Source organism: Melospiza georgiana, chromosome 8, assembly GCF_028018845.1.
Source record: "Melospiza georgiana isolate bMelGeo1 chromosome 8, bMelGeo1.pri, whole genome shotgun sequence".
Taxonomy (NCBI): Eukaryota; Metazoa; Chordata; class Aves; order Passeriformes; family Passerellidae; genus Melospiza; species Melospiza georgiana.
In genome coordinates this window covers 11178240-11190987 of record NC_080437.1, presented here as the reverse complement: position 1 = coordinate 11190987, position 12748 = coordinate 11178240, and the positions used below count along the sequence as shown (strand labels likewise).

Genomic DNA, 12748 nt, shown 5'->3' with positions numbered 1-12748 from the left:
TGATGGACAGAATCCTTTAGTATCAACACTGCAAACTTCAGAAGCACAGCTGCATATAAAACCTTAGGAGCAATCAAATTATATTTGTATCCTAATTTCCTGTGATGCTAAAAAATTAATCCTTAAAACAAGATTTTGGGAAAAGTTTGAAATGGTTTTATTTAGAAGGATTTCAGCCCCACTCTTACAAACCATAAAAACCCCTAGACAACATGTTAATTATTTACGTATTTTTAGGGTGTTATTTGCTTTTATTTAGTGACATTTCCTTCATGAAGTTCAATGGCTAATCCAAAATTTACTTGCTTATCAAAAGCTTGGAAACATCAGAATATCTGCATATGGCCATAGACATGGATGAAACCTCACATCACACTCATACTGACACTCTTCCAATTTACAGTAGCTAATTGTGTTTTACAGTGCTGTGCAGACAGAAGCAACCACCACAATACTGTACAGGAAGAATAATTTCTCAGCCCTGTATTATGTGTCAGTTTACTGCTAAAACTATCTGCAATTTTATGCCCTGCGCATTCAAATGTGCTGGAATTCTTCTGTCCTGGAAAGTATATTAAGTGACAAATTACACAACATGGCTTCAGTCAGAATTTTTTAATTGTATTCCTACAAAATTCTGTAAACATTAGCATACAGATCCAGAAAAATCAATACAATATAATGGTGCATAAACTGTAAGTTTAGAAGAATTTCAGGAACACTTTAACAGTTTATAAATTAATATATACAGTATTGGATACTCCTCATTGGATAAGGAAACATCAAAACTGAGCAATTTAGCTGCAAGAGCTGTAGAACAACAGAAGTGCTCAGACACCAAACTTGACCATGAGGCAACATTGCAATCGACATGACTGCCTGTTGTTGTTTCATATTAAGCATTCAATTCAGCTGCTAAAAAGTATAAAACAAAAGTTTTGGTAGGAAGTTAATTTTTATTGGAAATCATATAGCAAACATCCCTAAAATAATAAAAAATCCCAAACCTAGAATACTCCATCACCCGGTTTCTGGAAGGGTGAAGCTGAAGCTTCCTAGGCTGCACAAGGAGATCACTGGCATCTCCATTCCACACCACTTCCCCCAGAGCACCGAAGGCATTGCCAGCTAAAGGAAACATTTCAGGGAGTTTGGAAATGGGGAGTGCTGGGTGGGGAGAAAAAGAAAGATGTAGAGCACTTATTGGGCTGACATGCAGCAATCTGGGCAGTTCAGCTCTTTACTGAATTAGAACATCATGGGAATGTAACACCACTGCTAACTAATTCTGGGCTATTTTGCTTTCAAAAAAAAAACCAAAACAAACAACCACAAAATAATTTTCAGCCTGCCTGTGATCAAAATCATATTCAAAGCATTCTTACAATGTTGCCCTTCACGAGATCAGGAACACACGATAGAATCCAGGATATATCACTCTTTTTCAGACAACACATGAAATGAAAAAGAAGTTATTTTCCTTTGTTCCTGTCCATACAAGCATAATTCACTAGAGAAAAAGGTATGGTAAACATATCCTAATGAATAATCTCAAACAAAAGGCATTCTTTCCATATTAGAAAATGCTCAGTATCACTGGAACTACAGAGTGCATAAAAAGACTAGGATCATCCTGGAAGCACTGGACACTGCAAGAACTCTTTTAACTGCATACCTATAATATGATCATCAGAGAATCTCTCCAAAGTCAATTTTTTCTGTTTCTAGAGTTGAAGTAAAATTTCATTCCATCATATTTTGGTACATTTTTCATACCTGACCAATCACTTCTCACAATGACTACATTGCACTAAAGAAGTATTTATATATAATAAAGGGGAGGTAATTTCTAGCCATCTAAAGCTTTTTGTTGTATTTTTTTCCAGTTGTTTAGGAACAAATTCTGTTCATCTCTTCTATATGAGATCCTGAGTAGTAAGGTGAAAAAGGTTTGGCTGATAGCACCAGTTTTCCATCACTTGTCATAATTCCCAGGGTACATCTATCATCACCAATGCATCTAGAAGCACTACCATACTTGAACCTAAATGCTCAAATAAGAGTCAATAAAACAGTTATTCCTATTGCCAGAATCTGAGCCAATACTGAAACACCAGGAGCAGGAGAAAAGATTTCTGCTAAATCTGAGGACACAGGTTGCAAACACAGAAAAAAGCCTGAAATTCTAGCCAAAATCTTTTTCTCAGAATGGGTGGGGGTGAGAAAACTACACCTGGTGGGAAGAACAGGAAGAAACCTCTGTGTCCATCACTTCCCAAGTAAGTAACAGACCTGCAAGCTGCCCACTTAGAATTCATGCCAAGGTACAGCTCCCTGAAGGTATTTATAAATGACCCAGACTCCTTCCCATTGCTTCCCCCAGAGCAGATCAAGCAGTGAGTGATTTATTCTAAGCCAGACTGCCAACAGCTTCCAGCATTTAATTACCATGGTGTGTTTGAGGCTTGGAGAGTTTTATCTGACATAACTCAAAAGGATTCATTGATTAAGAAACGTAGGTCACTACATTTCCTGCTGCAGGTTTTACTTGTATTGCTAACTCATAATAGCAACTATGACAAACAATAAAAATCTAACACAGAAGAGGTTAAATTTAGGAATCTGGGCTGAAACTTAATCTGGGCTTAAATACAGAAAAAAGTCTCACTGGATTTGCCCTGTACATAGACCTGAAGAAGTTTTATCACAGATGTATCTGCAGTTTTGTGTAAACTATTAATGTACTACAGCAACACTAGTTTGGTATTCACAGATAGTAAAAGCACAGGTTTTAAAATGTTTTGCCAACACTTCACTGTTATTCCCATGTCTAAAATGACACAGGCAGAAATCCCTAACAAGACCTCATGTTCTTATCTGTAACCAACAGACTTTCCTCCCACTGATATGTGATTTGTTTCCTCACTCACATATCCCATGGGGATCTTACATTCACACATATGCATACTGAGAGGAGAACTGATATGACAATATGAACATAACTAGCAGACCTTAACTCAAATATTGTCAGAAGCAGTGAACCTTGAGAAACTTCCAATAGACTAAAACCTTGTTCAATGTGGTAACAGATAGCACCAATAAAATGGTATTGAAGAGTTTCATGTGAAAATCTTTCCTTCTGCTTCCAGCTTTGGTCACATTTCTCATTTTTCCATACTTATTGTTCTTTCTCTACTTCTTTATGCTAACTTTTATGTCTAATTTGGTAAAGACCATGCAGTAGTGAAATGCATTCTTGACTGCCCCAGAACTTTTCAATTTTTAACAATTTTTAAAAAAAATTAATTAGACCCAGGATATTTTAAGTCAAAAGAAGGAAAACTTTGGTAACAACACCAATGGTACCTTGGCACTCCTAAGGATTATGACAATTTTCAGTAAGAACAATCATTAAAATGCTTCTCTCTAACATCATCCAGGGAGTTCCATGGCTGTCTGTACTCCAGCTGTAAGCCTCCATGAGAAATCTACATAAGAGCTCTGAAAAATAAAGGCAAAGGAGTACAGGGAAATCTGAAGGTTTTTAGCAATCTCAAGGGAAATGTACCAAAATATTCTACTTAACAAGATACAACGCAACCAGACTTACCAAAGAATTTTTCTCTGTACACACATGAACAAGGTTTTCATGTATCAAACCATCAAACAAATAAATCTCATCTCTCAAAGGTGTTTGTGGAGTTTTTTGTTTGGGTGTTATACATAACTACCAATGCAGTCAACATAAATTAAGCCAGCTCATTCATTATGTCCAGCAATTCACACAATATACCAGTGGGAGGAGAGAACAATTATTCTGATCAAATACATTTACTTTAATCTTCAAAACACAACCCTTTTTCTTCATCCTCCTCCTCATCATCAGTAGAATGTGCATAGGACTCAAGGGTGTTGTATATGAAAGAGTACAGCTTGACATCTGGTCCTGAAGTAGAACAGTTTCTGCATTGTTCATTGTAGTATCTCAGCAACAGCCTATAAATGTCCCCTTCAAAAACCAAAAAGAAGTCATTAAACACCATGTGAGAACATGCCAAATGAGCAATGTATGATTGCAAAGGAGGGCTAGAAATGCACATGCACACTGAGACAGTGGCTAGGAGCATCTCTAAATGAGCAGTGACAGAGGAGGCAGAAGACTGTGTAAATGGGAATGTCTGCAGGTTGTTCAGAAGATAGGATGGGCTCCCTCAACTTCCTGCACAATCTATCCTAACATTAAGCTTGAATACATATTACTTACAAATGTATTGCCAATTACCCAGCTTTGTGTTTCTGGGCCAGAAATTAAAAGACACATAACAATTACAATAGGGCAATGGATACACTGCTTTTCTTGTACTGCAACTGAATAACACATCAGACCACATCCTGCAGGATCAAGAGAGAGTCACTAGAAGACAAACCTGTATCAAGAATGCCTAAGCAGCTTTTCCCTTCTCAAAGATTTACTGAGTTATATCAAAAGCTTTTGCAAATCTTCTACCTACCACATTACCTCTACTTTTCAAATTCTCAGCATTACTCCTAAGTGAATCAGAAAAGCATCTAGAAGTCTTCTAACTGATTAGCACTGTGCAGTAGATCCCAAATCAGAAGAGTTCCCCATTCTGGGAACAGGTACAAACAAACTGAGACTCATTTCCTTGTGTTCAGCACTTAGTGATAAGAATTCATATTGGAAAATTTCTACTTAGAGAGATGGTCATGTCCCTATTGTGCACACAGAGATTTCCTTTTGCTCACCAATAGTTTGGCCCTTCTCACAGAGAAAAGTATGCATGCTGTAAATGTCCCGCATCAGCTCCACATCTCCAAAGGTAAAATACACAATATCACGTCCAGCCTCTGCAGCTGCCAGTATCTGAATTAAGGCTGAAACAAGGAAAAAAGATTACACATGAGCACAGGATAAAACAATTTACTGAAGGAAAAATCACAGCTTAAGTTTACAGCAAGCAACCATAGCACCCATATCCACGTGGATGTTGCAAAGCACTACAAACAATGGGTTGGTAAATATTAGTTCCATTTTTAAAATAAAGAATGCTGGGCACTGCAGGTCAAGAGTGTTGGAGCATTCTGCTAGAGCTGTTAGTGACATCCACCCTTACTTCCAGATAAACAATGTGCTTAAAGCTGAGGGGTTTATTTTGGTCCATGTCTGCCCCCAAGCAGCATGCAGCCATTAATTTTCCAATAAATACCTGTGGCAGCATAAGGCAACAGAGCAGCCCCTCCCATTCTGGTATGAGCTGCCCATACAGCCACAGACAGTGGGGTAAAAAGCATCCATGAGCACTTGGCAATTTCCATTCTGTGCCACCTGTAAGAAGGAATGGAACCAATCCTTCCACTAGGTAAGCTATGCAAAGTGAAAGCTGACCCAACTTTTAGCTCCAAGAAAATAACTGCAGCCTGTTCCTGCATAACTTCAGGTGTCCACCACACCTACAATAGAAGTAAGCAGCAAGGAATAGAATGGCTTCCTCTGACCTGTGAGGGGTGATGTCAGCAATGCTGACATGTTACTTCCAGCTTTCTGTCAAACTCATTGGCCCAAGCTGCATCCCAAGTTCTGCCAACAGCTAACATTACAATATAGACAGTCTTTGTTCCTCTACATGCAAAAGAAAAAAAAAGTTTCCTCTCTTGGGAACAGTTTTTTGAAGATTCACCTTGAGAAATCACCTCTATCAGCAGTGCTGCTGAGCCAAGCTAATGACTCACTGCAATTGGAGCAAGTAGCTCTGGTCCATTTCTCAGCCAGCTCCTGACTTTTCTGCAGCTCTCTGGTGCTCATCAGACATCATTGTGCCAATTCCATTCACCAAACTGGCAGAAAATTATGGATGCAGAATAAAAGCTAATTGTTTTCTGCTAGAACAGCAGTTGAATTGGCAGAGTGAAAGGTTTGCCCAGAGTCAGAGCTGAGGCAAGGGAGGGCACCAGACCACAGAGCCAGGAACAACAAAAGGGGAGAAGAAAACCAGGGCCCTTTTAGGCAGCACCAAACTTAGAAGAGTGCAGCTTTTCCATCAGCCAGCACTGCCAGGCCTGAGTGCCACAGAGGCATGCAATCAATCACACACTCATTTCAGGGAACTACAACAGTCCTAACCAATGGAACCCAGCAACTATTTCATCTGCTGCAGCCTGTCTCCTTCAGAGCCTGTTGGTGCAGCTCTGATATTAATTCCTCCTTTTTCTACCCAGTAAGTAGAGTTAATTAAAATGTGATTAATATTGTCTTTGTAAAGATTAATTTAAAATAAAACTGTGTACATAGTGCATTACCACCTGCTAGTGGAAGCTAAATAGAAAGCTGTTCAGAGCTCAGCTCAATAATCTTTCACATTTTTAAACAGAGACCTATTAAAACACTGCATTCCTCAACAAAAAAAAAACTTCCTCTTGTAAACCCATAGCCAAAATTAAAAATTACATGATTCACATGTGAAATTAATCTCAATCTGGGAGTGATATTTTAATTAAACCACTGAACCAGCTGTGGATTTAGTAAAGCTTCAGTAGTTTAGCTTTTAAAGAGTCTAATTAACTAGCTTGCATAGGGGAACAGAACCTAATGAATCTTATTATTCATTCCAAACTGCAGTTTCACTTTACAAGATGTTAAAAATATCCTAGTGCTTATTTTGAATTGCTATAGATCTTATGAAACAAGGATCAAAATTTCTGTCAAGAATCAGACTTCACAAATCTTCTGGACACTAATGATACACAATACCATGGGAAATTTCCATGCTACTGGTACAGAAAGAAGCATCACAGGAAGAGCAACAGAGCCTGTGGTACTGGGGTCTGGAGGGATCTGAGCTCTCTTGGCCCTTGCACCCAGCTGATGTGATCCCACTTAACTTCTGGACTTGCACCTGGAACAATGGCTGTAGTGACATCCTCCTTCTACTTTAAAAAAAACATACATGGGATATCACAGTTCAGATCCAAGATCTTATGCAAACTGAAGTACTTGTTAAACCTTCCTAACATAAATCAAGTATGCTCAGATCCTACAGTAAATACTAGTCCTGATATTGATAAGATATGCATTTGGCAACCTATTTTGTCTAATGGATATCAAAAAACAACTGCCAGGAACTCAATGAGCATTGAGAAAAAAATAGATACCTTATGAATTAAGCACATTAGAAAAGAAATGAAACTGGTAGCCTGATGACTGTCTCACTGTAGCTACCTAAAGCTGTTCTGAAAAGCAAATTTTAAATACTCTTCAAATGCTTGGAAACAACAAAGAAATGTAAATTTCTATTTAGAATTATATGAACCAGGATATGAATTTATATGTCAGTATCCATCAGTTCTTGAATTGATGGAAAAGGTTTTAAATGAATGTAGGCATATGATATCTGCTGCATTACAAATACTCTAATTAAATATAAAAGAACATGAGAAAGTGAGTGATATAGCAGGCAAGTCAGGAGAGAAAGCAGCATGACTGAGTGACTGGAAACCTCTTTGGCATACAGCAATATATTAAGGGGTAAAACTAAACATTAACCATTGCCAGCAAATTTGTGAAGCCTTGCAAATTACCAGGTATTTTAAACAGCTTTGCAGAGATATGAATTTCAGGCAGAATCTGAAAAGACTGCTGCAGAAAGGTCAGCTGATTTATATGACTGACAACTGCAATGAACATATTCTGTGAACTGAAGCTGTATATTTGTGTTTTGGAAGGTTTCAGTGCTACAAGTCCTTGCAAACCCAGCATTTCACCATCATGTGCTTGAACCAAACTTTAAACTGAAAATAGTATAACAGTCTACAGCACAAAGAATAAAGTGGAATGCTCTTTTATTGTTGAAGGCCTCATTACTCACAGCCTAAAGATCAGCACTAATGTACCAATTCTATAGAATGCCATTTCTTGGCAAACATATACTAATTAGAACAAAAGCAAAAAATGTACTTGAACAAAAACACATGGCCCAGGACCAAAATGTCAGTGATTTGATTAATCTGACCATTAAGAAATGCTATGGTTTACCTTTTAATCGGGAGTCCCCTCCAAAGGCACCACATCCCCAGTTTCCTGTGGCTATTGCAGAGAGATGCTGAGGTGGAACGTTGGGTCGAGAGAAGCCACAGTAGGCCTGCATGCACACAAGGGTCACAGATGGATCTGAGAGGCAGCCTGCTGCAATACTTCCAAACAATAAAATGATAACAAAACCCAGCATTGTCTTCTAGCAATACCAAATTCAAACTACTTCAATACAGTCTTCCTTTAAATTCAACATCAATAACAAAAAAATTAAGATGGGAAGACTTTTGCCTTCTTTGGACCCAAGTTAAAAATTAAGATACAGGTCCTGAGTCCCAGGCATTTCATCACAGCTACAGGAACCTCTTCAGGATAAAGACTTATAATTTTTCTTAAATACCAATCAGTCCTCATAAAAAAACATCAGCCAAACCAACATATCTTATAAACATTGCAGTGATTTACCATAGTTTATTTTTAAAATCCAAACCAAATCAATACACTGAAAATTGTAGGCAGATCATAAATTCACTGATATAGGTAATTAGAATTTTGTACTAAGGTATCAGTGAGGTTTACAAACTGTACTTAAATGTCTTTTTAGGGCTAATTTCATTACCAACCATGAAGAAACAAGCTGATGAATGTTACCTTAGTCAAGACGCTAAGGTTTCACAACTAATTTAAATTAGTCCTTCAGCATTGTACATCATTTCAAGGTATATATCCTTTCCAGCTGAGAATTAGGGCAGTGTGTTCCTATGTTTGAATTTATTTAAAATACATCCTATAATATTCTATACCCTCCACACTGCAGAAAGAAGGAGGGTTTAACAATAACAGCATTGAGCTCTTATATTCTACACCCAAGCTCAATGCATTTGTAAATGCAGAATCACACTAAGGAAGATCATCAGCATGTTTTGATCCCAAAAATTGGCCCACTAGCAGAGTATAACTGAATTAGCATTCCTGTACTCCACTGCCCAGTAAAAACAGCACTGCCTCTGCTAGAACAGGCCACACACCTCTCACTACCCAAGCCTTACACTGGCCATGCAAGGCTCTAATTCTGGCCCATTGACCTTGTTATTAACTTAGGAGAATCTGCTTTGTGAACTGGAGACTGATTCCACACACAGCACGTCAGCAGATAAAATGTGTGCATGGGATAACAGCAAAGGCCTTGAAAAGTTAAGGTCCCACAACCACAAACAGCTCACTGGTCGCAATTAATAGTCCCTGTCAAAGTACAACCTTAAAAGCTGGGAAAAGACTGCTTTGGCTTCAACAAAAGAGCAGCAGCAAAACAAGAAGGAAAACAAGTGACAGAAAAACCTTGGGTATGCAGATGATAAAGCACCTGCCACAGCTTGGGAAAGCAACCCAATGTTCCCAAACATTACATTTGGGAATCCATGGTAGACACCAAGGACTGGAAAACATCTCAAATATCTTACTTAAGGAGTAGATGCCAAATTAGGGATAGCAGAGGACAGAAAAAAATTATGTCCACCACAGTTCCAGCTTCCCCTATCAAAGAGCTCTTCAGCCTGGGAACTTTGATGTGTGAGATTATCACGGACCACAGTCACTGCAAAATGCAGTTTTTACACAGCTGACTCAGAGCAGAGTCAAGGTCTGAGAACTTTGAATTAATAATGATAATGATTAATAATGTGCATGAATTATTGGTAGGAAGCATGCAAGTTTTGAATGTCAGCCCAGAAGCTTTGTTTAAAGGATTAAAACTGGCCTGCATTGTCAGTCTTCTTGGAGACTCTAAGCTCTGACTGGCATGAATGCACACATATGTGGTTACAACAGCCCTTACAGTTATTGTGAAAATAAAGGGGATTTATGAACAGCTGGATCCAATCTCAAGAAAACATCACCATAGGAAAAGGTAAACTCCCAGGCAGTATGTCAATACCCCAAGAGCAAAGAAGAAAGGTGGAAGAAAAGCAAGTGGGACCATATTTATGAACGGCCCCACCTTGACTGCACAGCTGAGTAGGATTCAACAGCACAAATCATAGGGAAAGAACTTAGACTCATAATTTAGAATCACAGAATAGCTTGAGTTGGAAGGGACCTCAAAGATTCCCTCGTTCCAACCTGCCTGCCATGGGCTGGGATGCCATTCACTAGCTCAGGTTGTTCAGGGCCCCATCCAACCTGGGACAGAACACTACCAGGGATGGGGCATCCACAGGCTCCCTTGGCAACCTGTTCCAGTGCCTCACCACCCTCACAGTAAGGAATTTCTTCCTAATACCTAATTTAAACCTGTCCTCTGTCAGTTTAAAACCACTGGCCCTTGTACTGTCACTATCTGCCCATATTAAAAGTCCCTCCCTGAAGCCTTCTCTCGTCCATGATGAACAACCCCAACTCTCACCCTTTGGAAGCAGGACAGGAAAGAATTAACAAGATGTATATCTAGGTTTCATTTATGTTTTTGAAAGTTGTATAAAATATACTTTTGAACATCAAAGGACAAGAAATACATTTGACAATCTTTTGCTTTAACATTGGACAGCAAATCCCTGTCATATGAGACACAACTAAGCAAGAACTTCCTTAGATGGAGACAGTAACATAAAAATATTTGAAAAAGGTCTATAAACATTAGACTGCAGGCTGTTATAAGAAGTTACTGGCCTTGTTGAGCTCTCTTCTAATTTTATCTGGACCAAATTGATCAAGGAAACGTCTGAAGTGAAATGCATCTATAGCAACAATTTCAGTGTAGCGTCGTTGCCATTCGTCCCTAAAATTGGAGAGGGGAGAAAAGTAGATGACATTAGTTGTTTAATATCAGCCATATAACCCCAATTCAAAATGAGCAATTCCCTTCTCTGTTAGAAGCAGCTGAAAAGGTGAACTCAACAGACAATGGAACTTTTTCTTTGTGGGTTGGGAATGAAAGCAGCATCAGAAATGAGACAGGCTTCCCCATAAATTTAGAAATATCCCAGCTAGACTTTGAACATGAACGTGAAACAAATCTAATTACACAGCACTATTTATCAAGTATGTAAGAACATTGCAAGGTCAGTATTTCTCTGTCTTCCTCCAACATTTAAATGAGAGTACACTGTGTATGTTTCTATACCAAATGAGTAATTTTCTGTATATACTCTAATGACATTGCTGGAGAAATAAATTCAAGAGCTCACAGCCTTCTACTCAGATTCATGGTATTGATTCTTATTTTACCACACATCAGCTGCACTGTGGCATCTGAGGTATCATTATCATACTTCTTGTGACATTGCAAACCATAGTTCAGTCAGTATCTTAGCAAAAATGTGCATTAAATACATATATCTCTAAACTGTAAAACATGTTAATCTAAGAACCAACATAAGGGCAGGTACCACTTATTAGTATGGCATTACTAATGTGACAAAACTTTCTTAGCTTGTTGGCTCTGCTGAAGAGAACCACATCAACCAAACATCCTATTAAGGCAAAATAGGAAAAACTTTTCAAATTTCTAACATTTCTTTCTTCCTTCACTTAAAATACTTAAGTGGAACTTTACCTAGGGGTCTTATCTTCGTGGCTCCTTGCCCAGCGGTAAGTCTCTGCATAACCTGTGTACTCACTGTACTGCTCAGTACCTGAAACAAATTATTTTCCAGATTACATACAAAATATGTACATTTTTTTTTCACTTGGCAAATCTTTGATAGGAATCACTGCTTCTCCAAATGAACACACAGCTCTCAGAAGCAATGGGAAACAGAGAATTTGTATTGCACCACAAATACAAGATTTCCTAGTAAAGCTCCCTTCCCACAGGTGATGAGCAGCACCACCACAGAACATTACAAGTGCAGACCTACATATGCTGCCCAGTATATAATGAGAACTGGTCAGCACCAACAAACTACTTCTGTACAAGCACAAACACCCAAAAAACCACATTCTGGAATGTACTTGGCTGCTCTTGAAAAGGTCCAGAAGAGGATCTTGGCAAGTATTAAAGGCTGTCAGAAAGCAGCTCCTTAAGGTAACCAGTAATTTTAGCTACTGTGCTCTGCTATACCAAATCCTTTTCAAAGGTTTATCCCAAGACAGAGTGTATCTTAACTGAGAACAGGGATCATAACCTTTCTAAAAGGTTGCCTTTCACCTCATTTTATAGAGCTTCAGGACCTTGCTTCAAAACCGGGGTGTTGCACAAATGCTTCAGAGAAATACTCCTCAAGTAATGCCCCAGCAAAATCACAGCTTTTCCCCATTCTGAGCTCACAACCGCTGAGTTTCAGAAGCAATCTCAGAATCCTAAGATGGGTTGGAAGGGACCCCCAAGGATCATGAGCCCAACTCTTCAGTGAACTCACGGCCTAGGCATTGTTGGCACCATGCTCTGAGCAGCTGAGCTGACTGGTTTGGAGCTTCATGCAGGTATAGTTTGGCACAATTACAAACAGTAAGAGTAAGAAGAGAACTGTTTAGAGTAAGAAGAGAACTGTATCACAAACCAAGCTGTGATACCAGCTATGTCTATAAATAGAACAGGAAGAAATAGGTTTTAAAGAATTGCAAGCTGACAGCACAAAACATCTGATTACTAAGACAAGAGTACTGCCTAACTAGTGCACAGATCAGCAATACCTTGAGAATACAAAGGTTTAAACTTAATCTGAGTTTTCCAATCTCTAAATAGAAATACAACTGAAGTTGAAC

At 38.6% G+C, this 12748-nt stretch overlaps 1 protein-coding gene across 2 annotated transcripts in view; it reads right to left on the bottom strand.

Moving 5' to 3' along the window:
• Positions 1-600: 600 nt before the first annotated feature.
• The window catches only part of PARG (poly(ADP-ribose) glycohydrolase), a 61544-nt gene continuing 49396 nt past the window's right edge, over positions 601-12748 (bottom strand). For both annotated transcript variants that reach the window (XM_058028936.1, XM_058028937.1), the window contains exons 14-18: positions 11598-11676; positions 10712-10820; positions 8051-8156; positions 4768-4896; positions 601-4009 (exon numbers count right to left, since the gene is read on the bottom strand). In XM_058028936.1, coding sequence (XP_057884919.1) covers positions 3837-4009; positions 4768-4896; positions 8051-8156; positions 10712-10820; positions 11598-11676 — 596 coding nt within the window. In that variant the 3' untranslated portion in view covers positions 601-3836. The remainder of the gene's footprint in view (positions 4010-4767; positions 4897-8050; positions 8157-10711; positions 10821-11597; positions 11677-12748) is intronic.